Genomic DNA, 25738 nt, shown 5'->3' with positions numbered 1-25738 from the left:
TGATCAGCAAATTGCTTTAACGAAACAGGTCAGAATTACCATACTGCAATACGGCAAGTTTAAATGACTCATCTGCACTACGTTAGTTGTATTTTTAAATACTGGGATTGTTGTAATAATGAAAAATGCTTTGAATGTGCTATAGAGACAAACAAAAGTGAAAAATGGGATTTCTATATAATCATGAATTATTTATTTATTATTGATTTATTATCAAAATTTATATGCCGCCCAATCCCGAAGGACTCCGGGCTGCTTACAAAAAAAGAAGAAAAAAAGAGAGAGAAGAAAAGACAGTTTAAAATCACAAAACAACATGCATTCATTCTAATCGGGGCTGGACCTCAACAATAAGGTCAACAGCCCCAGGCCTGCCGGAACAGCCAGGTTTTAACAGCTTTCCTGAAGGCCATGAGAGTGGGTATGGTCTGGATTTCCGGGGAATCTGATTCCAAAGAGTCGGAGCAGCCACAGAGAAGGCCCTCCTCCGGGGGCCCGCCAGCCGCCACTGTCTGGCTGACGGCATCTGAAGGAGCCCCAATCTGTGGGATCTTACTGGCCGCTGGGAGGTATGTGGCAGTAGGCGGTCTCGAAGGATGAATCAAGTGCAACCAAACTTTCTTTGCCCTTGTACTGTAATGCAAGGGTCCCAATCCCGGATCCAGCACTGATCCGCTGCATGCCAAAAACTGGCCCGTGCAAACAAGCGAAACCCCATCCGTGACATGCAGACAGCATGCAAATGCACACCGCCTCCAGTCCGCGGAAAAACCTTTCTCCATGCAACCGGTCCGTGGTGCCCAAAAGGTTGAGAGCCACTACTCTAATGATAGCAACTACTCACCTGATCTTGTGTACACAACAGAGTAAACAGAGTTTCTAATGCAGCTTTTCGGACAGAAGCTATTGTGTGATGAAGAAATGGCCACACACGTGGCACCAGAACCGTGAGTGACTGCTGAATACTGAAACATGGTGGAGGAGCAATAAAGATTAAAAAAACAAAACATGAGTCCATAAATTAGTCAATACATTTTGCAATGCATATTCATATTTTCAGGTTGAAAACATTATCATTATGGTGATACAAGTCAGCTTATGTAGCCTACTAATATCTACCCAACTGGCAATAAGCAATTCAAACATTTACCCTATTATTATTTTTAAAAGCCTATTTTATGGTTTGGGAAGGTCCCCCCCCCCCCCCAAAAAAAAACTACTTTAAAAATGTATAGAAATGTAAAGGAAAGGAGTCAAAAGTCATGCTGATGGGCTTGACTGAGTTGATAAACTGAAGGTCAAGAGGGGAGGCGTGGCTAAAAGGACTCTAAAATTAACTCAGTCACCAGGCAAACTGAAGTTGAACCCATGCTTAGATTCTCCAAGCAGCGCACAGGAGAACCAGGTCCTAATTCACCTTCAGTCATGAAAGCTTTTTTGATTTGGGGTTGCTCTCATCCTACACATTGGTTGTTCTGGAGGAAAAACTGGACTAGAGTGCTATTTTACCTTGAATGTCTGGATGAAAGGCAGGGTATCTAATTAACAATGAATGCATTTTTATGTAAAACCAAAATGCAGATCACAGGAACTGTGTTCAAAACAGTATGAATAAATTTTGCACCCATTCCATTTAGCCGCGGTAAGGTAAGTTTTTAAAGAAAAACATTCCGAAAAATGTAAAAATAATTGGATTGCACATTTAATTGAACAAAACTTGATAGGGCAGAGATTTACAGGAGAAAAAGAAGTGTTCAAGTTGGATTCCCAATGTTTATGAAGAATGAAATTACTAAGCAGAGAGCTTGTGTTTAACTCAGATATAAAAAGTTGGGAGACGCATTTAAGGGTGAATCCCCCCCCAATACCCCAGATAAAATTGCATGTATTAAGTAGTCACAAAAGTAGATGACCTTTAGGGAGGAAATAAAAAATGGAGGTGACTTATCTCATGTTGGTGTGTGTGTGTATGTATGTATGTGTGTGTACGTATGTATGTGTGTGTATGTGTGTGTATGTGTGTGAAATGATTGTGAGGAAAAATTCTATACTTCCTAGCATTTTATGGAGTTTCACTTTTTTATATACATGTGCCGCTTTCTCCCTGTAGTGGAAGAAAGGATTCTATCTCTCCACCACAAAAAGTCCTCCAGAAATTATCTTGATCTTAGAGCTAGCAGCAGGGTTACCGTCTTGAGGGAGCCGAGGTGGCGCAGTGGTTAAATGCAGCACTGCAGGCTACTTCAGCTGACTGCAGTTCTGCAGTTCGGCTGTTCAAATCCCACTAGGCTCAAGGTTGACTCATCCTTCCATCCTTCCGAGGTGGGTAAAATGAGGACCCGGATTGTTGTTGGGGGCGATATGCTGACTCTGTAAACCGCTTAGAGAGGGCTGAAAGCCCTAGGAAGTGGTATAGAAGTCTTAACTGCTATTGCTAACTGCTATTGCATCATTCTGTTGAACAAGCCCTCAGTATTCAAAAGTTTATATCATGGTGCAATACATGTCTATTATTATTATTTATTTTTTTACTGAATCAATTTTCAGTGACTCTGAGCAACTGACAAAATAAAAAAAGTGACTGAAAAAAAATGAACCATTGGCAATGCAACCTTCCTCAAACAAAAAGATATATGCTGAATTGCAGCTGAGGGCAACACAATAACATTTCTGTGATGTGACTCCTTAATCTCCTGACCCGCCCCCCCCTCAGGACCACAGCCAGGTTTATAAGGGTTTCTGAGATGTCAGCAAGGCCCAAAACATCCCCAAAGAATCCACGTAATTTAAAAGAAAAACATTACATTTTAAATACTTTTGCATGATCGTGGGTTATGCTGAGTATAGGAAGATGAAGTGGAGGAGAGACTGAACGCATGACATCATGTATTATACACATAGCAATAGCAATAGCAGTTAGACTTATATAGCGCTTCATAGGGCTTTCAGCCCTCTCTAAGCGGTTTACAGAGTCAGCATATCGCCCCCAACAACAATCCGGGTCCTCATTTGACCCACCTCGGAAGGATGGAAGGCTGAGTCAACCTTGAGCCGGTGAGATTTGAACAGCCGAACTGCAGAACTGCAGTCAGCTGAAGTAGCCTGCAGTGCTGCATTTAACCACTGCGCCACCATCATGTATAGTGATGTATTATCACTATTGTTTCTATCACACAATTCAAAACAGCTAAGGTAATATAGGCCTGTGCAAAGTGTATTAAAAATATACCAAGATCCATTTTGACAGCTGAACAATAAATAACGCTGGTGATCAAAATAAAACAAAGGATATTCAAGTAGAAAAATTACACAGATTACCTGCATCTTTGGACCTGAGAGTAAGTTAAAAGGGATGAAAGAAGGGTCATGATGCTGTTTGTGGAAGCTGTCAGGTCATCTAAATCTAGAAGGGCATCCCACAGTATATTAAGAATAAAAGGTACCTAAAATATGAGCAGAGCAATGAAAAATGCGATGAGGTCAAATATGGCACAACTGGGACGTTCTCCAGAGCCAACAAGTACAGAAATATTAGCCTTTCTACTTACTTTCTCCGGCTGGAGATGGACAAGGCTCTCTACAACTGGCACCAGAGATGCTGCGGCAACGGCTCTAACGTCATCATCCAAATCTTGTAGCCCTTCAGTGATTGCAGGCAAGACTTTAGGTAGTAATGTTTCAATTAGATCCTATAAAAATAAGATCTGTTAAGCTTAGGATCCAAGGGTAAAAGAGATTTTGAGCCTGTGGGGAGAATTATTTTCCAATCGTGTCCTCTTTCATGCTCATATCTTTCTGTTCAAGAATGAAACCAGCATCTTAAAACTGATAGGCCAATCATTAAAAGTAAACTGGATTGGATTGGATTTGGATTTATTACATTTATATGCCGCCCTTTTCCCCGAAGGGGACTCAGGGCGGCTCACAATTCAATCAGGGAAGGGGGTACAGACAGGGGGAACCACCTCAAAATACAGTTTGAAAGATCTATCTATCTATCTATCTATCTATCTATCTATCTATCTATCTATCTATCTATCTATCTATCTATCTAGCTAGCTAGCTAGCTAGCTAGCTAGCTATAGGCAGTAGCTTATTCATTAAAAAAATACCCTCCTTCCTTTCCACTCCTTGACAAATGCATGTCAACTAGGTTTACAGTAGATTAGTTGTGGCAGTAAAGTGGAAACTGAAAAATAAAGACTTGAAAAAAAGAAAACTCAGATTATGCCAGTCTAAAAACTTGCTCTGTGCCTGATAGCAAGACAAAATAGTAGAGCATCAGCCGGAAAAAAAGAAGAAGAAAGCAAACCAGTTGTTGCATCAGCCTAAGAATTTAAAGCAAATATCCCAGAAGTGAAGAATGGAAGGGAGATGAAAGTTGCAATAGGAAAACAAATAGGGAACTTCTTCTGTTTTTGTGTAAACTATTCCTCAAATATGGAATCAGTTTGAGACTTTATGAGATAGAATTAGAAGACTATTTTGTATTTCTTCTCAAATTGTAAATCCTCTTCTTATCTAAAGCTGTGCATTGATTAGCCAATGCACATTTCCTGCTTGTTCCATAGTTACTTGAGCTCTTAACAAGAACACTTCCTCTAGAGATACATGATTGTGCAAATACATGATTGTGCAAATTGTGCAGTTGGACCTGTTTATTTATTATTAATGAAGCAACCATTAATTTATGGTTAGAAATGATTTATGGGATCATCTGGAATATTAAGAGAGAATTTTAAAACAAACTGAAGCTCTCAAGTAAAATAGATTTCACCATAATTATTCCCCTCTGTGAAATAAAGAAACGTTTAGGGCACTCCACATATGACCCCCAAGCTCCTCACATTGTATCTCTAAAATTTAACAGCAAAAAGTGGTCATGTTTTTGTTTTCAAAACTAAGTGAAAGGATCACAGTAGAAGATCCACATTTTCTTTTTTCTTCCTCTTAAACATCCCAAATGAACATTTTAGGCCAATTATAGTCTTTTTCATAATTTAAAAAAGAAATTTTGAAAAGGATTTTAAGAGTGAAAATATACATGGAAAGTAAATTGTTCTAATTCTCACACGTAACGGTAAAATGTTCCTGCAAATGGACGATTTCAGGGTTTTTTTGTTTGCAAACAAATTCATAGGATGGCTTATGATTTTATAAAGCTTTGCATGTGTTGCTGATCTCAATAGTCAATGGAACATGTCCTTCCATGGGCAACATCCACACGTTAAAATAATTATTACATACAGAATAATGATGTTTTTCAGTACCTCCTCAGCCTATTTTGATATATTCCTCCTAGGATCTCACTCTTTAATTTCACGCTTTCTTTTTTCCCCATATTGCTCAGAACCATTATAGGTAGTCCTTGAGTTATGGTTGTAAATTGTAATGGTCACATTTTACGACTTTTGTGGTAGTTATTAAGTGAATCCACTGTTTGCTATGGTGGGATTTTGCTGAAAACCAAAGTTCATGCTGCTTTTTGGCAAAACTGGTGTAAAATGAGGTCATGTGACCATGGGCTACTCCAAATAAATGGCACCTGTTACCGAGGGCCTGAAGTGTGGTCACATGACCACAAACGCCTCTCAAATCCCCAGAACTTCAGATCTGGGCCACAAGTCCCCCTTTTCACGTGGGTTATAACTTTGGTCATAAGCAACCAATTATAAGTCAAAGACTACCTATAATTTAAGTTTTGTTACTCCAGTTTTGATGGTGCGAGTTTAAAGCTTCCATGTCCAATGTTTCGCATTAGCATTTATCTGCTATCAAGAAATTCACATGTATCTTTTTTTTAAAAAAATGGGTTCCTTTCACATAACTGCAAAAGTCAAGCATGTATGTTTGAATGTTTATTTTATTTATATGCTGCCCTTTCCCCCCAAAGGGGACTCAGGGCGACTCACAACTCAAACCAGGGAAGGGGGGATACAAACAAAAATTAAGAAGACACAAAACAATGCATAATTTAAAACACACAACAGTCATACCATTCGAGACGGGGGCAAAGCAACAAAAGTTTGAAGAAACTTTAATAGTTACCTGACGAATGGCTAAAGCATACTTTATCCCTAGAAGGCCTCCATGCCTGACTTCCCACTGCTCCTGTGTAAGTAATTTTAGCAGGATAGCCACAGTTTTATGGACTCCACTCTCATTCATGTGTTTCAGCACAACTCCCAAAGTTTGAGCACAAGTTTCTCGCACAGGTGCCACTACCTGAGGTTAGAGGAAAACAACACTCTTATAGGTGCAATGAAAAAAAAATTTAGGATATGCGTAGAAACGTTGAAGGCACATACTTACTTCATCTGAAACAAAATCACCAAATCTGTCTAAAGCAAATACACAAAGAAGCCTGATAGCCAGATCTTCCAGCCAATCTTGGTGTTGTTGAATCATCTGTTTATCAAAAGAGATTTTAAATTGATGAGAAATTAAAATATTTCCCCTTGGTATTAAAGCATTGTTAGAGGTAACCAATAATGAAACAGGGAAAATAAAATTCTGTGGTTTTCTATTAGACTGTTTTATTATAAGGTGCACCATAAAAGATTACTCTGATCCTGGGAAATTTTATTTATTTAAAAAGATACGGGCGTTTATACTATATCAGAGCCGAGGTGGCACAGTGGTTAGGGTGCAGCACTGCAGGCCACTTTATCTGACTGCTATCTGCAGTTCAGCGGTTCTAATCTCACCGGCTCAAGGTTGACTCAGCCTTCCATCCTTCCGAGGTGGGTGAAATGAGGACCCAGACTGTGGGGGCGATATGCTGACTCTGTAAACCGCTTAGAGAGGGCTGAATGCCCTATGAAGCGGTATATAAGTCTAACTGCTATTGCTATCAGAAAAGATACTTTAAAAATTCCATCGATGAACAGTGCTAGAGAATTAGTGCAACTCTGGTGAAGACTAGATAGCATACTAGTTAAAGAACTATATTTCCCAAATTAAAAGAAAAAGAACGAAGAGGAAAAGCTCTTCTATGTTCAGCTTTCACATTGTCATGCTAGCTTCTATCTTAACTTGTTTCCTAAAACCTGTTTACTAAAATACATGAAAGGAAAGCATAAAACTTTTACCATCTGCTCACCTCCCAATATATACAGTGATAGAATTGATTCTCCAACACATTGTACTTTATGTATAAAACCAAGTAATAGATGCAGAATCTGTATCAAGTTCAATCACCTTATGAAAAACTCCATTAATACAGAAACATTCTGAAGATCAGAACAAACCTATACGTTGTTTTCCACTAACAATAAAGATCTTAACAAGCACAATGGAAATGCTGGGTTTGATGCCCAGAGATTAAGCATGCAACAAGATGTCCTATTTACTTTTTTGGAAAGTTGAACACATCGCACTGCGAGTGTACAAATCCTGTTTCGAGCTCACCTCTTCTACAGTGCTGTCTCCCATTTTACCGCCACTTTCCCCATGCGCTTTGAGTACCTCTCTCAGTCCAACGCCTGCACCGTGACGGATCTAAAAAAACACCGATGCCCCCCCACCCCCAAATATATTAAGATTCTGGAATTATAAGAAGAGAATTTTTCATCACACAATGTTTATACGAACATATAAAAGTGGTTAACACATCTGCCTGATATGTAATACAGCCCAGGTTCGAATCCCAGTAAGGGTATGGCTAGCTGATGAGAACTAAATAGCTTGAAATAGATCTATACTAGTCTCCCTTTATTTATTTATCAGCACAAATACAACACAAATGTAACAATGGCAACAGTAAAAATATTGGGTTTCTGTCTGGATGGTCTCTTGTGACGAGCCGATAGACAGAGAAAGGAAGCAGTAGGCTTCCTCCCATATTTGGGCATACCAGGGGTTGTGACACTAAATACATACCTATTTCCCTGGCTCAGCTGATAAAGGAGGAGAACCTTGTGGCTTAGTGGTTAACACATCTGCCTAATATGCAATACAGCCCAGGTTTGAATCCCAGTAAGGGTATGGCTAGCTGATGAGAGCTAAATAGCTTGAAATAGATCTATACTAGTCTCCCTTTATTTATTTAACAGCACAAACACAACACAAACATATATAAATATACATATATACAACCCCATCTCTTTCTTTCTGCTCTGGCAGCATCTAACCAGAGTTTGCTATGATATCAAGAGAACACTGATTATCCCTACCCAAAATCTTACCTTCCATGTGACCTGATTTGCAATAATTTTTTATTTTATATATCAATCGCTTTCGCGCCTAAATAATCAGTCTTCGCTTTGCTACACTTCTAATCATTTATAATTAGTAAAAGTACACTTGATTTCTACCTATGGAGTCTCGTGGTCCTCTTTCCTAATTACTCAATGAAGAGGTGCTGACAACATCTTTTTATGGGCTTCATCTAGTAGCCTGAATGCAATCATACTGTAAAATCATCTCTTCCTTACAATACAGTTATTATCAAGGACAGAAAGAAACACTTACCTCCCAGGATGGATCAAAGAGATCGTTACACACTTCTTCACAAAAACTTTCCAAAGGCCATTCATTGCTCTAAAGGGGGGGGGGGGGAATGACATGATTGTAATTGAAGCTATGATTTAAACATTGAGCTGGAAGAGTTGATGTATTATCATTTACATTTGATATAATCTTCTGAGCATAATTTGGGAAAAAGCAATTCTATTCAAAAATGAAAGCAATTAATGTAAGGATTTATGATATGCTTTGGGTTTAAAAATCCTTCTCTAGTCCCAACCTATTCCTACCTCAAGTGGAAAATTGAAGCAAGATCTGTCTGCTCCCCACTTTCCTTCCTGAGCCCCAAAAAGGCAGCCCTTCACTTACGTTGTAATTGAGCCTGAAATTAGGGTGGTGAAGTTACGGCAGTCATTAAGCAGGTCACCATGTGACTAATTTTATAACTGTTTCACAACAGAAGTTAATACTTGTGACTGGGGGGAAAAAAGCTGAAAATTTTACTTATATGTTTGTGGGACTCTGCAAATGGTCATAAATGTGAAGTAGTTGTCGAGCACCCAAAATGTGATCATGCAACCAGGTGCGTGCGTGTGTGTCCGTCCGTCCGCCAAGCAGAACTCCAGAACTGAGTTGTAAGTATCTTTTTGGGGATCCAGGCATAACTTCAAATGGTTGCTAAGCAACCAGTTGTTAAGCAAGCTTTAAAGGATCTGAACTGGCATGGTATTAAGATGAGCCATTCAAAATGAGAAAGTTTGCATTCCACACTTCAGCATCTTAAAATTTCTGTTTTGCTTCGATTACTATTGCTTTTAAAGAGAAATGTAATGTCTACAATGAGTGGGATTTAATGGAGAGTGTTACACGTTTTAAAAAGAAAATATTTCATTTCAAGTAAGGAGGATAGATTTTTCTGTCAATTAAATCCATTATGAAGACTTCCTGTACCTCTTCTGGAACATTATCAACTAAAAGTTTGGAGTCAGTTGCAGGTTGACTGATGATAACATTTCCAATTTTTCTTCTTTTTTCCTCTGGTTCACCATCAGTGCTGTCATTGCTAGAAAAGATATTGAAATATTTCTCAAATACTTCCAAAATGATGATCACATTACACCAGGGGGTCCAATCTTGGCAACTCTAAGACTTGTGAACTTCAACTCCCAGAATTCTCCTGGCTAGGGAAATCTGGGAATTAAAACTCCAGAAATCTTAAAAGTTGCCAAGGTTGAACAATCCTGTATTACACTGTCTGTATTTATACTCCAAACAAATTTGCTATGATGCTATTAAAATGGTTCATATTAGGGAAGATATCTTTTATAAAGACATTAAATTATCATTAGCAAATGCCAGAATATGGATAAATCGGATATAATTACTAAGAATATTCCAACATCAGAAATTTCTAAAAACTGAAAAAGGAGAACTATCGCAATAAGAGCAGCAACAAGACTAATAATTCTTACATGCTGCTTTACTCAATTTATGATTTATCAATATACTCTTAATATTTTACTGCAGAAAATTAAACAACACTTTTGGAAACTAAGGATTCAGGTTCGAATGGATGATTCATTATGCTAAAAACATACACAGAATAGGAGGTTGCTTCGTTAATGGAATGACTATTAAATGCAGTGACTGGATGTATATACTATTTACAGAATAACAAGAGTTGGAAGGGACCTTGGAGGTCTTCTAGTCCAACCCTCCGCTCAAGCAGGAGACCCTTAGAATGTAGAATATAGCACTACAGAAGAAAACTAATAAGAAGTGGAATCTTTGAGAGCCCAAGAGGAAATGGTTAGAGGATGAAGAGAAAGAAGAGCTATATTATTAGTAGATTAAAGGGAATAGTAACATTGTTAATGTTATGTAGTTAATTAAGATATAAGGAAATTATAGTAACATTGTTAATTGTGGATAATTAATTAAATTAAATGCTCTCTATGTTAAAATTGAATGAAAGGATATATGTTGCTTATAGTAAAATAAACCAACAGATGAAATATGAAATGATAATTTGGTTTAACTTTGAAGGGGCAATTAGTGATATTGTTTATGTATTAAGAGGAAAATATGTATAAGATGAAAAATATGGAAAGATAATAATATGGCTGAAATTGGAAACAGAACTATGATGTAAAATGGATTATGTATATGAGAGAGGCTGTAAAAAAAAAAGATCCAGACAATACTTTGTTTCTAAAATATGTCAAAATTTGTAAGAAAAAATAAAACTTTGAAACAAAAAAGAATATAGAACTACAAACAAGTGGCTGTCCAGTGTCAGGGAAAAGGGCCAGAGAAAAAAAGGCAAATTGAGAACAGATCAAGAATTTTACCATGTTGACTAAAACAGAACAATAAGATGCAGGGCAACACGTGGAATTGAGAACAATGAAAGTAAATATACAAGACAGCTTTCCATAATATATATTTTTTAAAGAAACAAAATGAAGAACAGATAGTCCTTTGACTTATAATCACAACCGAGGCTGGAATCTTCAGTTGGTGAGTGAACTGGTTGTTAAGTAAGATGTCCATGTGACTGATTCACTCAACAATCGCAATCCCAGCTGTGGTTGTTAAAATGATCTCCCGGGTCATTTAGACTGAACGAAGTTAAAAAAATAAATAAAAATGCTGGCTTAAAAAGATCCACGCAGGATTTTGACAGAGAGCATTTCCAGCAGCATTTATAGCCAATCCCCAGAAACGAGAGGGAGTTCTCTTGTCTCTGGCAGAATGGCTGCAAATGCCCCACCTATGTTAAAAATCCTGCTGGGTTTCGGGATGAACCCTTTTTCAGCCATCCCTCAGAAGACCAGAGGAAGCTGTCTCTAATCAATTTTAAAATAATAAGAATTGACGTTTTTATTTTTAGATATTTATTTTATAAATACAAATAAAAAATGTTTGTGATTTTTTAAAAAAACATTTAAAAATTAAGACATAGTATTTGTTTTTAAAAAGACAAAATAGATTGTTTTAGCAGGCAGCAGCGGCTTGTGAACTTCACTTCTGGTTTCCCAATTTTGGGAAAAAATGGCAGGGAAGATTGCAAATGCAAGTCACATGATCACGGGGCACTTAGCAACCTGTCCTATGTGCAAATGGGGTTGTCAAGTGGCCAGATCACAATCATGTTGAGTCTAGCATTGCTGCAACAGTTGTAACTCTGGACACAGAATCATATGTCCCTGGTTATATTTGTCAGGAAAAGATTAAACAATGTTTCCCCCTGATGCATTTTCACTTAAGAAGGTTCAACTAGGCAGCTTCTAAGATCTTGTCCAACTCTTGAATTTTTGAAATTCCGTTTACAGTACCTTTTTTCATTGGTCTCTACCGCGTCTTTCGATCTTTGTTTTGCAAACAACTTGGCCATTCTTTTAGCCTTATTCTTTTGCCTGCTACTCATTCCAGCTCGAAATTCCGAATCAATCAATTCCGCAGCTTGGAGAGTCTGAAAAAGTTCATAGACAAATCTGAGAACAGCAGAATTCCATTCTGTTCATGAAAAAAAAAAAAACTTTCCCTCCACTCCATCATTTGCCGCAGTTACTCATATTTCTCCCAAACTTGCTGTGCCACCAAAGAAGTTGTACAGCTTTTTAGAAGAATAGGGGCTTGAGATGCAAAATTACTCCTCCCACCGGCTGGTAAGATCCCACAAGGTGGGCCTCCTTCAGATGCCGTCAGCCAGACAATGTCGGCTGGCGGCTCCCCGGAGGAGAGCCTTCTCTGTGGCTGCTCCGACCCTTTGGAACGAGTCACCCCCTGAAATCCGGACCTTACCCACTCTCATGACCTTCAGAAAAGCTGTCAAGACCTGGCTATTCTTGCAGGTCTGGGGCTGTTGACCTCATTGTTGAGGTCCAGCCCCGACCGAAACGAATGGATCTGTGTTGTTTTTAACTTGTCTATTTTTATTCTTATTTTCTTTATTGCTTTTCTTTTTCCCCCTCGTTGTAAGCCGCCCGGAGCCCTCCGGGATTGGGCGGCCTATAAATAAAATTTAACTCAAACTCAAAATTACCCTTGGACTAAAGCTTATAACAGTGCTTTGATCCCACCCAACCTGTTCTTCAAAAGGAGAACAGATGTCCCTCAATCTGCAAAACCATTTCTAATGATAATCTTGATTGGCCTTTCTAAAAAAACAGCATTTATTGGCATCGTGCAAACGAAAAAAATAAAATAAAATAAAATCCACTGCGTACGTCCAGGTAGTCAAATAACCTGAAGTTTTACCTACAGGTTGTTTCTGTACCAGAACTGATGAAGCAGGTGTGTAGTCCAAATCCTCATCATTGAACAAATCTTCTGTATTCATTCCAATCGCATCTCCCATATCGAGGCCAAGTTTCTTTTGAAGCAATTTCCTCTGTCGGGCTATTCTTTCTTTAGGATCCACTTCACCTTAAAAAGGATAACAGCCTATGTTCTTACAAAGCAAATCTATATTTTCCTGAAATAAAAGGTGCTGAACACATCTTAAATCTAAAAGCTTAGTTCCCTCCAGTGATCTTTACAAGAAAGGAATTTCGTGCAAAGCACACCAAAGAGCTCCCGGTTATTGTTATGTTTGGTTTGCAAACTATGTTCGGCTTTTATTGTTAGAACAGTTTGAAAAGGAAGACTCTCATCTCTTTAAAAGTGCTATTATGGAACATCTGCACAATAATTTACTTTGCTGCTAGGTTATATTTTCCAGGCAACATTTTCAAGGTCTTGTTCCATTGTTAACTTTCGATAGCTTACCTACTACAGAAAAACAGATCTGAAAAAGCTTCTTCGCCAATTCATGTGCATCTAACTTGCAAAATGTACCCAACTAATTAATTCAAAGATATAGGCAGAAGATTATGTTTAGAATCTGTCTCAGTGTTTCTCAACCTTGGCAACTTGAAGATGTCCGGACTTCAACTCCCAGAATTCCCCAGCCAGCATTCGCTGGCTGGGGAATTCTGGGAGTTAAAGTCCGGACAACTTCAAGTTGCCAAGGTTGAGAAACACTGGACTCTATCTTCTATGAAATGAAAGTCTCCTTCCAATGACAGAGAAGTTTTTTATACAGAACATGTAGCGTTCCGTCTCTGTTGTCACTCTTGGATATATCTGTTCTCCTCCTCTCTTTGAAAGAACCTTGAAAACCTGGTTCTTCCCCCAGACCTTGAGCTTGGTCCTGTTATTTTATTGTTTTTGAATGATTTTACTTCCATGTGTTTTTTCATTGTATTTTACTCTTGATTTTATTGTCTGACACCCAGAGTTGTATGGCCTTATAAATTGAATAATATAAAAAATAATAATATTCTGGTCAATAATCATAACAAGAATATTCATTCGTTCAAAATATAAATAAAAGAACACCCCCAATGAAAAATTCATTAATTCCCCTCCCTCAGCTGCCTTCTGTACTGCCCTTCTCCACTTGAGAGTTCTGGAATTTTCTAGAACCCACTAGGGATGAAGAAAGAACAAAGGATTGGAAAACAAGACCTTATGCTCTCTTCATCAGCCAAGCCATCTTAAATGCAATTTAAAAAATAATTCTGCTAAAAGGAGAAATTCTCAATCTACTCTGGTACTACCATAATATATAAAATCAAATCAATGCAACCAAAATAGAAGAATCAACATTATTTCAAGGACATGAACCAGTGGTGAGTTGCTAATTTGTTTACTACCAGTTCCGGGAGGGGGCGCGCGCTCCTGCGTGATGCTTCTGTGCATGCGCAGAAGCATCCGGGTGGGTGGGTGAAGCCTCCCGCCGCCACTACTACTGGTTCGCCCGATCCGGGCCAAACCGGGAGCAACCCGCCTCTGGCATGAACATATTTCAAATGAAATAATTTCCTATGAAGCAATGAATAATTACTGAGCTTTGAAAAGGAATATTCCATGGACTCTAAAACCTGTGAAGAGTAATTCTGTCACCAAAATCAGGAGCAGGAAAGGATTATTTATTTTCTATGAGAGCCGGGTGAGAATTAGTTTAACTCGCTTAGCTGATAAAGGTAGTAAGATTCTGGCAGATGTGATATCTGAGTTATTAAAGATGAGATAATGATTCAGTTAGCTGTAGAAGGACATAAATAAATATATTTAATCACAAGAACAGATTTTTTTATTTTTTTTACAAATGCATGAAAAAAAGAGTATTGCTAAGTATACAGGACAACTTGTAGTATTAAGGGAACAAATACCAGATGTATCATCCTGAACTTCAAATTCAGCACCAGCAGATCCAAGAAGAGAAGCGCCGTGCTTTAAAAGTCGACAAATATCAAATTTGTCAAAACGCAACCGATCAGAAGTAGCGGCGTCTTCCGCCTGATTTTCACAGCCACGTTCTAGATAAAAAGTTAACAAAACTTAGAATGGGATCAGAGTAAAGGGCATGGACCAAACATAATTCGGGCGTTTTCTATTTTACCAACATTGTAAAGAACTAAATATGCAAAGAAAGAGATAATGCTCCTATCATATAACTCCTAGTTACCCAATACGTTATGCCCAAAGAACATTTTTGGAACTTGCTTACACTTCCTGCCCAATTGATTTCACTGATTAAAATTTGAAAAGTAAATAGAAAGACAGCAAAGCAAAGCACTGCACTTGTGCTCCCAATAAAGCTTTAGGGACTCACGTAACACCTAAGGTGTTCTTAGAAAATGAAAGTGTCAGGTTGTATCATAATGCTTTTTTTGGGGGGGGGGGAGCATGCCCACTTGCTCAGAAAAAAAAAATAGAAAGGCATATCAAGAGGGTGCAGAGCATCAGGAGAGCTTAGAGGAGGCTTGAGGGAACAACCTTAGTGATTTATTTTCTGATAAACGGAGGCTGAATTTAGCCACCTGCATTATGTCAGTCATTCTGTGAGAAAGCATCTATAGATCAGTGTTTCTCAACCTTGGCAACTTGAAGATGTCCGGACTTCAACTCCCAGAATTCCCCAGCCAGCATTCGCTGGCTGGGGAATTCTGGCAGTTGAAGTCCGGACATCTTCAAGTTACCAAGGTTGAGAAACACTGATCTATAGTATTTTCTCCATATTCCCAGAGTCAAAAAAGCTCCCTTATTATATAGAAGAGAAGAGGTCCCTTGTGTTGTCTTCTTCATTAACTTGCAAGCATGTTATATAGCTAAAGAAATGTTACAAGCAAGGTCTAGGAAAATTCTCGAAGTTGAAATCCATATGCACACTATATACATATATAAGCAGAATTTTGTATAGCTCTCTTTAAAGCACCTTGCTTTGGTTGTGGGGTCGGATTCCATTCCGGTATATTTTTTACTATGGCTTCCACAGCTTGTCCAGCTGCAATGCGGGAATCCCAGTTTGTACTCCTTAAGTGTACCAATACCTTGAAGAAATTTTTTAGAAAGTGTTATTCACATTTCTTATCTTAAATGCACTTCATTTAATTCCTGACTAATATTGATGGAATTTCTGAAGAATGAAAAGCTAATAAGTTAAAAAAGGGTCAATAAATATACAGCAAACCACTTTTAAATATCTCCCATAAGTTTCATTTATTTTCATTTTCATTTTGCTTTATTTGTATGCCGCCCTTTTCCCTGAAAGGGACTCAGGGCGGCTCACAACTCAAGGGAGGGGAAAAACAGACAAGTTACAAAACATAAAAACCATACACAATTAAAAAGCACAACAATCATACCATTCGAAGTGGGGCTGCAAGTCTTTAGCCCCAGGCCTGTCGGAACAGCCAGGTTTTAAGGGCTATGCGGAAGGCCTGGAGGGTGGTGAGGGTACGAATCTGTTGGCATTATCCATGTTTGGCCCCCAAAATAAGCACTTGGTCTTGTTTTTTGGGAGTGTTATCCCCACCCCCTGCCCCAATGTACGGGAGGCTCATTTCTTCGGCTTGTTCGTGGAAGGGATGAACAAACTGTGTGGCTGCCGCCATAAGGCAGAGTGGGTGGAGCTGCCCCTCGCAACCCCACGCGGCCAGTCCACCCGCTCCCGGACACCTGTCCCACCACATGGCCACGGCACCAACACACTGCTTGGCCTCTTGCTCCATGGTGGCTGTGAGCAAGCAGAAGAAGTGGGCCAATAGCCACATGAGCTCCTGCTGCACATGGCTGCCACCACAAGGCAGGAATCGGGGCATGGATGGACTGGCTACGGGGACCCTGAGGTAAGGGGGTGCGGGGTGCGTGGGGCAGCTCCACCACACCTCTGCCTTGCTTCATGGCTGTGACATTTTGCAAGCAACCAGATGGAATGGGCAGATGGCCAGCTGTGCAAGCTCTTAAGTAGGGCTTATTTTGGGGATAGGGCTTATAATCAGGAACACAGGTAAACATGCTAGGTCTTATTTTTGGAGTCCCCCCCAGGAAATGGGATATAAAATGCTAGATTGGAAGTGTCAATATTGATTACTAAATTTAATAAGACATTTTTTCTAATTATTTGTACAAAAGTCTCTACAGAAACCTAAACATTTCATGATTATCATCAATTATAATATGGCTTTCTACATTTCATATTACTTTTTGCCAAAAACCATTTTAATCAACTTAATCTTTTAATGATTTATAGATGTACCACCAAAGAAGAATCACTGTCATTTAAGAACACAGATACTACTATTGATTAGCAATAGAAATGACTCAAAAATGAAAACACAGTAGCCCAATAAAAATTTCTAGGTAAATTTCAGCACATTCAATATCAGTTCCAAGACAAATATGCATGGTGTCTAAAAAATTATGTCTCCTCCCCCCCCCCCTCTCAAATGGATGGGGCAGAATGTTCCGTATTTTGAGAAACATTTATGGAGAAAATAATGCCATAATATTTGCTTAAAGCACCCGCATGATCCTTTGGTTTTTCTGAATCTAGCTCCCCAACAGACACTAATCCCATCCATTTTAGAACATCGTATTGTATTGTATTGTATTGTATTATTTGTATGCCGCCCTTCTCCGGGAGGACTCAGGGCGGCAAACAATTCAAGGGGGGAAAAAAAGGGGAACATAAAAGACAAAATACAAATAATAAAAGTAGACAACAGTCGCACAGCCATACATGTCGTGAGGGGAGGGAACTCACCCCCAGGCCTGCCGGCAAAGCCAGGTTTTGACGGCTTTTCGGAAGGCCTGGAGAGAGGTGAGGGTCCGAATCCCTGCGGGAAGTTCATTCCAGAGGGCCGGAGCCGCCACAGAGAAGGCCCTCCCCCGGGTAATAGCCAGGTGGCATTGGCTGGTAGATGGCACCCGGAGGAGGCCAACCCTGTGAGATCTAATGGGTCTGTGGGAGGTAATTGGCAGCAGGCGGTCTCTCAAGTACCCAGATCCAATACCATGAAGGGCTTTATAAGTTACGACTAGCACCTTGAAGCGTATCCGGAGACTGATCGGTAACCAGTGCAGCTCGCGAAGGATAGGTGTAACGTGGGTGTACCGAGGTGCACCCACAATCGCTCGCGCGGCTGCGTTCTGGACGAGTTGAAGTCTCTGAATACTCTTCAAGGGCTGCCCCATGTAGAGCGCATTGCAGTAGTCCAGTCTTGAGGTCACGAGGCCATAATATTTGCTTAAAGCACCCACATGATCCTTTGATTTTTCTGAATTTAGCTCCCCAACAGACACTAATCCCATCCATTTTAGAACATAGCCCTCGCAAGGCCCAACACAGCCCTCAAATTACAGAAATTTGGCACTCTAATAAATAAGGCCAATGTCTAAATACTTTCATTAAGATCTCGATGCTTAGAACGCTCTTTCGGTGATAGAATGCTACAGAAAATACAATTTGGCCTTTGAGAGGGAGGAATAAATCCAACCCTGTTTTTCCTCTGTTCAGTCATGTCCAATTCTCAATGCTACCAGGACAAACCACCCCATCAAACCAGCTCTGTCAGCATCAATATTATATTGCTTATAGTAACGTCCGAAGCATTTACCTTAGCCAGGAGATTATTCAATTCATGTGGGTGAAGTTTGACGACCTCCCCAAGTTGCTGGGCAGCTGCTTTCCTTGTTACGGGTGTTGTGCCAGTGTCCAATAAGATAAAGAGGCGATCGAGCCTGAGAGAGAAGGGGCAAGATAAACTCTATAAAATATATATTCTGTCTCATCGATCTTAAAACAAAAATAAAGTAATGTTTAATTAATCTACCCCTCTCTCTCTCTCTCTCTCTCTCTCTCTCTCTCTCTCGCATGGAATTCTCCAAGTTCTGCCCAACACAATACTAACCAAACCCAAGCCTGTTTCGCTTCTGAACTCAAGACATGTTTAGCCAGATGCTATTACATGTTGAAGGTCTGTGGGATATATTTTATTATTTCACGAATTTCCTTTCTAAAGTTTTCAAGACAAATTTTCAAATAGAAGTAAAATGCATAGATGCAGAGGAGTGTGCAATAAATTGAACCTTTCCAGTTTTCTAAGCTTTAGAAGTTAAAAAACTTGAATACTGTTTCTCTTTCCCCATTTTTTTCTAGTCTTTTTTAACAGGTTGGACTAATAAAAGCTTACATAGAACAAAAATTATGTAAGAATTAAAAATTAAATGGCTACTAATGTTGTTTGTCAGTTTCAAATTTCAAGAATCAATTACCTATGTGATGTAATTTCTGCAGACTAAAAGCTTATTTTAGTTTTGCATTCAATATTCTTTTGCATTTCTTACAAAAAGAAATGCAATTACTGTAATTACTCCTCCAAATTCTTTAAATCCTTCCTGTGGAATCTATTTACTTTTAAATAGGGGTAAATATTTCCCATTTTTGGCTCTGACATATTTTAAGATTGGGATGGTTTTTGGTAGGAGATGCTCAGTTCCTCTTTGCTACCAAGGAAGTTAAAAAGAATCTTACATACATTAACAAGTCATGAATGGAAATAAGAAGTGAGGTAGGATTACAGTTTGCTTGTTCCAGACACCGGAAAAAAACATACCATAACACAATTATATACCGAAACAGGGGTTGACAATATATATTCTTTTTTAACAGACATTTGAGAGCCTTTTGAATTCATATTATTAAAATATATTGGTCCTTGGTTTTGTATACTAGTTATTAATTCAGTGTTATTGCATTTTTATAAGAAACTCAACATTCATGTAACTTGAAATCTCATTGCATAAATATTATATCTCATATTCATACATCCATTGTAGTATACAGTAGTATAATCCCAACAGAAATTGAAAATATATATGTAAGGACAAATTTCAGACGTACTATCTTTAAATCATGTCATAATAGGTATTTTTTATGGAAAAGTAGGCAAATTAGATACTGAGTTCTTTATAAAAAAATTTCTTGTGGCCACACAAGAAAAAAATGTAGAGGAAAAATTAAACCCATAAACTAGATACTGCTTAAGAGTGGATCTTATAGAATGGATATAAATAAAATTAAATATTTATTACAGAAGAAACAGAAGCATGTGCAATTTAGAATCACGTGGTTTTAAAAGATAAGATGCTGAAATATGCATTATTCAAATGTTTACAATAGGCCCTATTATGTCAATCCAAGCCACAATCTCAACGAACAATGAAACGCTGTATTAAACAACAGACCACACAATCACTTTTATTTTGGAGAAGTAATAAAGACCCAGTCATATAGGAGGGAAAACTGTGTATGCTGCCTTGAGCTGCTCAATGAAAGGCAAACAATTAATAAACAAATATTTTTAAAAAATTAAATGTATTAAAAATGCATCCATAAACTATTAGCCCAGAAAAAATATGTGGCTACTTCAACAGTTTAAACAGAAATTCTTCATATGTACTATTGTACATTCTGAAGCAAGTGTTTTGGAAGATTTGGACAGCTATATTCTCTATCTATCGTATCACCTGCCAACTGCTTATTATGGGGAACAGTTTGTGCCTGTGTATTGGAATAAAGACTTGTTTTTTGGTTACATTTATCAAAGGGTGCTTATTTTCCAAGTAGTGATCCTTACTTGCTTACATTATAAAAATGTTTCCATTAAGTATTATTATAATTTGAATTTCATTGTACAATAAAAGGTCTAAATTTACAAGAGCAGAAAAGGCTTAAAGGAGCAGATGAAAATATTTAGAAAGTGATATTTTGAAGAATTATACACATTCAATACCAGCATGACTTGCAATTTTACCAAGGATTTTGGCTTCCCTAAAAGAAACGAAGGCGTGCAACAGGAGACAAAACTAAATACTCCACTGCTTGGATACTCTAATCCCAAATTCTTTAAAAAATTTTTTAAAAAAGCATCACAGAGGAACACCATATAGATTTTTAGCTAGAAGGCTTTTGGTTGGACTTACAGAAACAAACAGTTGAATCTTATTTTAAGCTCCATAAAAGTAATTCTTGAATTACAACAGTAACGAGAACCAGAATTTCCACCGTTAATTGATGTGGTTATAAAGCATATTACAAAATATTGCTTAGCGATACCAACCCCAAAACTCCCAGTTGCTGTCATTAACTGAATCCCACCTGCTATTAGACTACCATTGACTTGGTCCCTTCCCGCCCTGAACTGGGAGTAAAAGGTAAAGGTGACCGGTGGCCTCCTCTTTAATCCCCACCTACACACCTATTCCAACACCCCCCCCCCATTTCTGCTCTTTTGGGCATCTTATAAGTTTGCTACCTCTGTTGGACTTGCGGTCTTGTATTAGCCATGACCCGTCAAAAGCGCATTCCACAAAAGCGCGGTCGACGAAATCGCGTATGTGACGTCATCACAACGCGACAAAAATGATCGAAAAATTGAAATAAAAATTACATTACAGCAAGCCGATTCACATAAAGGTAAGGGTTAGGTTAAGGGTTAGGGTTAGGGCGTTAGCGTTACGTTTAGCTTTAGGTTAAGGGTTAGCGTTAGGTTTTTCGTTACGTTAAGGGTTAGGTTTAGGGTTAGGTTAAAGGTTAGGTTTAAGGTTAGGTTTGGGGGGGTTAGGGGAAGGTTTTAGCTTTATTTTTACATTTTTCGATCTTTTTCTATCTTTTTCGTCGCGCTGTGAGGACGTCACATACGCGCTTTCGTCGACCGCGATTTAGTCGTCCGCGGTTTTGTGGTAGAACCGTATTAGCAATAGCAATAGCAGTTAGACTTATATACCGCTTGTATAACTTTATTTTGATGAGAAATGTTTATAAAGGTTTAAGATTATCAGCAAAAAACCCTTTCTCTAACAGAGTGTGCTAATTGTCCATCACCATGGGTTGAGGTATCATCAATATGCTGATGCTATAGCTCTGCATCTCTATATTTGGTGACCCAAGTGATGCTGTCTCTGCCCTCTTGCAATGCCTATAGGCCAGGAGTGTCAAACTGGCAGCCGTTGTGATACATCATGTGATGTCACGAGGTTGACACCTGTCCTAGAGGCTGAATTGAAAGCAGTCTTTGGGGCTCTTGGGATGGCCCATATTACCCTCTGATCCTCTGCTTAATTGGCTATCAGTATGCTTCCGAGTGCAGTTCAAGGTGTTGGCTATGACCTTTAGAGAATGGCACTGGTCCAGACTCCAGGCTACCTGACTTGTCCTGCTATAACAGTGATGGTTAACCTTTTGCGACATCCGCCAGGTTCCTGCTTCCTGCACACGCACCCAAGACCCTCCCGTAGTCCCCCCGTACCCTGCGCATGCATGTGTGACTCCCCATGATCCCCCTGCACCTGCACGCATGACCCCCACGCATGCACATGTGTTCGCTCTTGCATGTGATCGCCCGTGCATGCAGCATGACCCCCTCCCCCCGCACCTTCTTTTGGGCTTAGTAGGCCTTCCTGCAGCCTATTGGGAGCAAAAACAGGCAGTGGGGGGGAACACCGCGGCCCCCCCGCGCCCCATTTTGGGCCTAGTAAACCTCCCTGCAGGCTCTTGGGACCAAACACAGGCCACAGAGGGGGGATGCTGCACCCCCCTTGCACATGTGTGGCAGAGACCCAAAAATCAGCTGGCAAGCGGGAGGCGCATGGACATGCACGGTGGAGCTGACTGGAGCGACAGCATGCATGCCCGCAGAGGGTTCTGCGTGGCACCTGTGGCACGCGTGCCATAGTTTCATCAGCACTGGACGAGGACAAGCCTGTCCTACTCATGCTGGCAGGGAGAGCCTACTTTGGGTCCCATCAGTCATAGAACTACAACTCTCAAGATCCAGAAGAAAACCCTTCTCTTCTGCAACACCTGTCCTTTGGCACATCATGCCCTCTAAGGTAAGATCCCCCACACACCCTCCTATCCTTCCTCAAGAGCCTAGAGACACAGCTGTCAGTTTGCCTGGGGACCAAATAGTGGAAACACATCCTGGAGGCGACTGCTGGATTAATGGCCGACTCCCCTTCCCTCCCCCTTGCTCTCTGCTCTCCACCCATCTATTTTTCTGGTTATCATATTGATGTATTATTCTCTTTATGTTCCTTTGTCATCGTTTTACTGTTTTATTATTTTACCCCTCCTGTTTACATTCCTTTTATTTGCCTATTTCCTATTATTTGAAGCTACCCAGTGCATGGAGAGATTGGCATTTCCTTAAGTAAATGTATTAATTCTTAAACTTATCAATTTCCATCTCAATGCCAATGTGTAAAATTAAGAGTTAACAAACCTTTGTATAATATACATTCCTTGTTCTTCTGTAGTCTTAAACAAAATTCCTTTTTTCTCATTTCCAGTAACGTAATGCCAAGTTGTCCAAATCTTTCTCTCTATTTATAACTCTGGCTTACTTTTCAAAACTATTACTTTGTCAGTATTTGTTTTATTCTCCAGCCAATTGTCCAACCTTCTCCAATTTTCTTAACTACTTCTTTCATATCTTGTTTATTCCTGCAAATCCATGTCCTTTTTTAAAAAAAACATTCGAACTGTAAGCAAGGGTTGCCAAATTCCTCAAACATTTTCTGCAACAAATCTGGTGAAATCCTCTAGTTGGAGTAGTTGTTCTAGTGAACCATTCTGTCCTTCTCCTAATTTGGCAGTTTTTCTTGTGGTTTCAAGAAAGTGAAAGTATGTCAATTACAACAGTGAAAGTAAATGGATTCCTATTTTTTTTTTTGTTTTGCTTTTGCCTATCTGAAACACTTTGGGTCCCAATTAGCTCACTCTAGTTACAGTCCCATAGTTTAGCTTATTTTATCCTTACATTATTTTGTTAAAAATCCATCAATTATCTGCTGTCCTTAATAATAAACAATCAGCATTCTCATAAAGGTCTAATGATTATCATCATTAGACCTTTATGGGAAGGTTAACCTAATTATTTTTTACTGTTTACAAAGGCATTTTGTACAAAGAAGCTTCTTCAGCTCTGACAGAACAGTGACTATCTTGGATGAGAAGCGAAACGTTTTCAAAGAAAAACAAGTAAGTCCAGTTGCCTCCTGAAAAAGCCCCTTTGGGACAACTGTGACCTGGATGACTGATAATCGCTACAGACTTTTAGCTATACAATTTGGGATGAACACACTTTGAATGGTGCGAGAACAGGAATGGATTTCCAGAGAAAAAATTGCAGACTACAGGAACCTAGAGCACTAGGCAGGTGACCCATAGGACACAAGTAAACCTCAGGTTTGAGTTTAATATTTGAGTTTAATTTTATTTATAGGCCGCCCAATCCCGGAGGACTCAGGTGCTTCAATGACCCTCTAAAATGATGCAAATGACCAGCTGTCTGCAAGGAATATAAATCCTTACATTCCCCACTATCCTGCCAGAGCTGAAGAATAGCAGTAGCAATAGCAGTTAGACTTATCTACCGCTTCATAGGGCTTTCAGCCCTCTCTAAGCGGTTTACAGAGTCAGCATATCGCCCCCAACAACAATCCGGGTCCTCATTTTACCCACCTCGGAAGGATGGAAGGCTGAGTCAACCTTTGAGCCGGTGAGATTTGAACAGCCGAACTGCAGAACTGCAGTCAGCTGAAGTAGCCTGCAGTGCTGCATTTAACCACTGCGCCACCTTGGCTCAGTAGAAGCTTCTTGGATGAGAAGCTTCTTGGATGCTCAAGAAGCTTCTTGGATGAAAAGCGAAACATCTTCAAAGAAAAAACAAGAAAGTCCAGTTGCCTTCTGAAAAAAACACCTTTGGGAAAGCCACAGAAAAGGAGTCCATTCTGGATTCTAAAGGTATTAATTTTTCTAAAGCCTTAGCCTAACTTTAGATTATAAATGCTTATCGTGCAATATAAATGGAACAATTGCTTCTGAAAAAAGAAAAAAAACATTTTAAAAAGACGAAACAGGATGTGATTGCTTACAAGACACATGTATTTGGGGGGGGGGGGAGATACAAAACATGAGTCGCAAAAATCTGAGTGAAGAATTTAGTTCAGCAGGAACGAAATAAAATCAATCCAAAGCAACAATTGATGATCATGGCTGATATGCGAGAGCACAAATTAATCTCAGGGTGCCAAGATTTTGATACTAGGAATTTATATATCAAATGAAAATAAAACAGCATTTTATAAAGGACTTATGGACAAATGAATGGATTTTTCATATGAAAATGGTTGCCCTCTGGGAGAGCAGGATGGTTTCTCTACCAAAAAAAAAAAAAAGAACTTTGGGGAAAATATCAAAGCACAGGATAAACTACCAAAGATTTGTTTATTATTTAATGGATAAATTAGAGCTTTTTGATAAGTTAGAGGTATAAAAATTGTGGCTCAAAATAATGCACTTGTTTTTTTGAAAGGCAAAATACCCTTTTCAAGAACGGATATGGTTTGGATTTTTTAAGATTTTGGCTATTAAAGTTTAAAAACTGGACATGCTACCAAAGACTTTCAGATCACAATCCAGTGACTTCAACTTTTAAAAGGAAGAATGGATCTTTTAGGTAGAGACTAAATGAGATGTTGTTACCAAAAGATACGGTAGTGGAGGATTGTAAAAAAAAATGAAAAGGATTTTCTTGATAGCAATCTCAATAAAGGTACAGAAGAATGAATGGCTTGGGATGCAGTAAAGATTTTGCAAGAGGATATTTTATACAATGTAACAGTAAATTCAAAAAAGAAAGGCAAGGTAAAATACAAATGATTATGTGTGAAATACAAAAAGGAAGAATAATTTAATAATCTCCAAGGATAACAACTATTACTCATCAAACTAAGCTTTTAAAGAGGCAATTAATCTATAGCTTGTTAATAGAGAGAAAGATGGAAATAAAGATGAACTATGCAAAAACAAAGAAAGGTTGAATTTGCAAATAGGGAAATGGGTGATATATACGTTGAAAAAAGAAGGCGACAT

At 38.9% G+C, this 25738-nt stretch overlaps 1 protein-coding gene across 2 annotated transcripts in view; it reads right to left on the bottom strand.

Moving 5' to 3' along the window:
- BTAF1 (B-TFIID TATA-box binding protein associated factor 1) overlaps window positions 1-25738 on the bottom strand; it is a 77868-nt gene that overhangs the window by 43402 nt on the left and 8728 nt on the right. Inside the window, exons 2-14 of one of the 2 annotated variants that reach the window (XM_087702285.1) lie at window positions 18417-18540; window positions 15734-15848; window positions 14688-14834; window positions 12734-12897; window positions 11805-11941; window positions 9418-9529; window positions 8473-8541; window positions 7411-7500; window positions 6313-6408; window positions 6049-6225; window positions 3549-3689; window positions 3319-3443; window positions 845-965 (exon numbers count right to left, since the gene is read on the bottom strand). In XM_087702285.1, coding sequence (XP_087558411.1) covers window positions 845-965; window positions 3319-3443; window positions 3549-3689; window positions 6049-6225; window positions 6313-6408; window positions 7411-7500; window positions 8473-8541; window positions 9418-9529; window positions 11805-11941; window positions 12734-12897; window positions 14688-14834; window positions 15734-15848; window positions 18417-18540 — 1618 coding nt within the window. The remainder of the gene's footprint in view (window positions 1-844; window positions 966-3318; window positions 3444-3548; window positions 3690-6048; window positions 6226-6312; window positions 6409-7410; window positions 7501-8472; window positions 8542-9417; window positions 9530-11804; window positions 11942-12733; window positions 12898-14687; window positions 14835-15733; window positions 15849-18416; window positions 18541-25738) is intronic. The other variant, XM_087702286.1, reaches the window with a different exon arrangement.

This window comes from Thamnophis sirtalis, unplaced genomic scaffold (assembly GCF_051295495.1).
Source record: "Thamnophis sirtalis isolate CommonGarterSnake01/CBP01778 unplaced genomic scaffold, rThaSir2_p1.2 scaffold_15, whole genome shotgun sequence".
Classification (NCBI taxonomy): domain Eukaryota; kingdom Metazoa; phylum Chordata; class Lepidosauria; order Squamata; family Natricidae; genus Thamnophis; species Thamnophis sirtalis.
The sequence above is the reverse complement of the archived record's forward strand: the minus strand, read 5'-3'. Positions and strand labels throughout refer to the sequence as shown.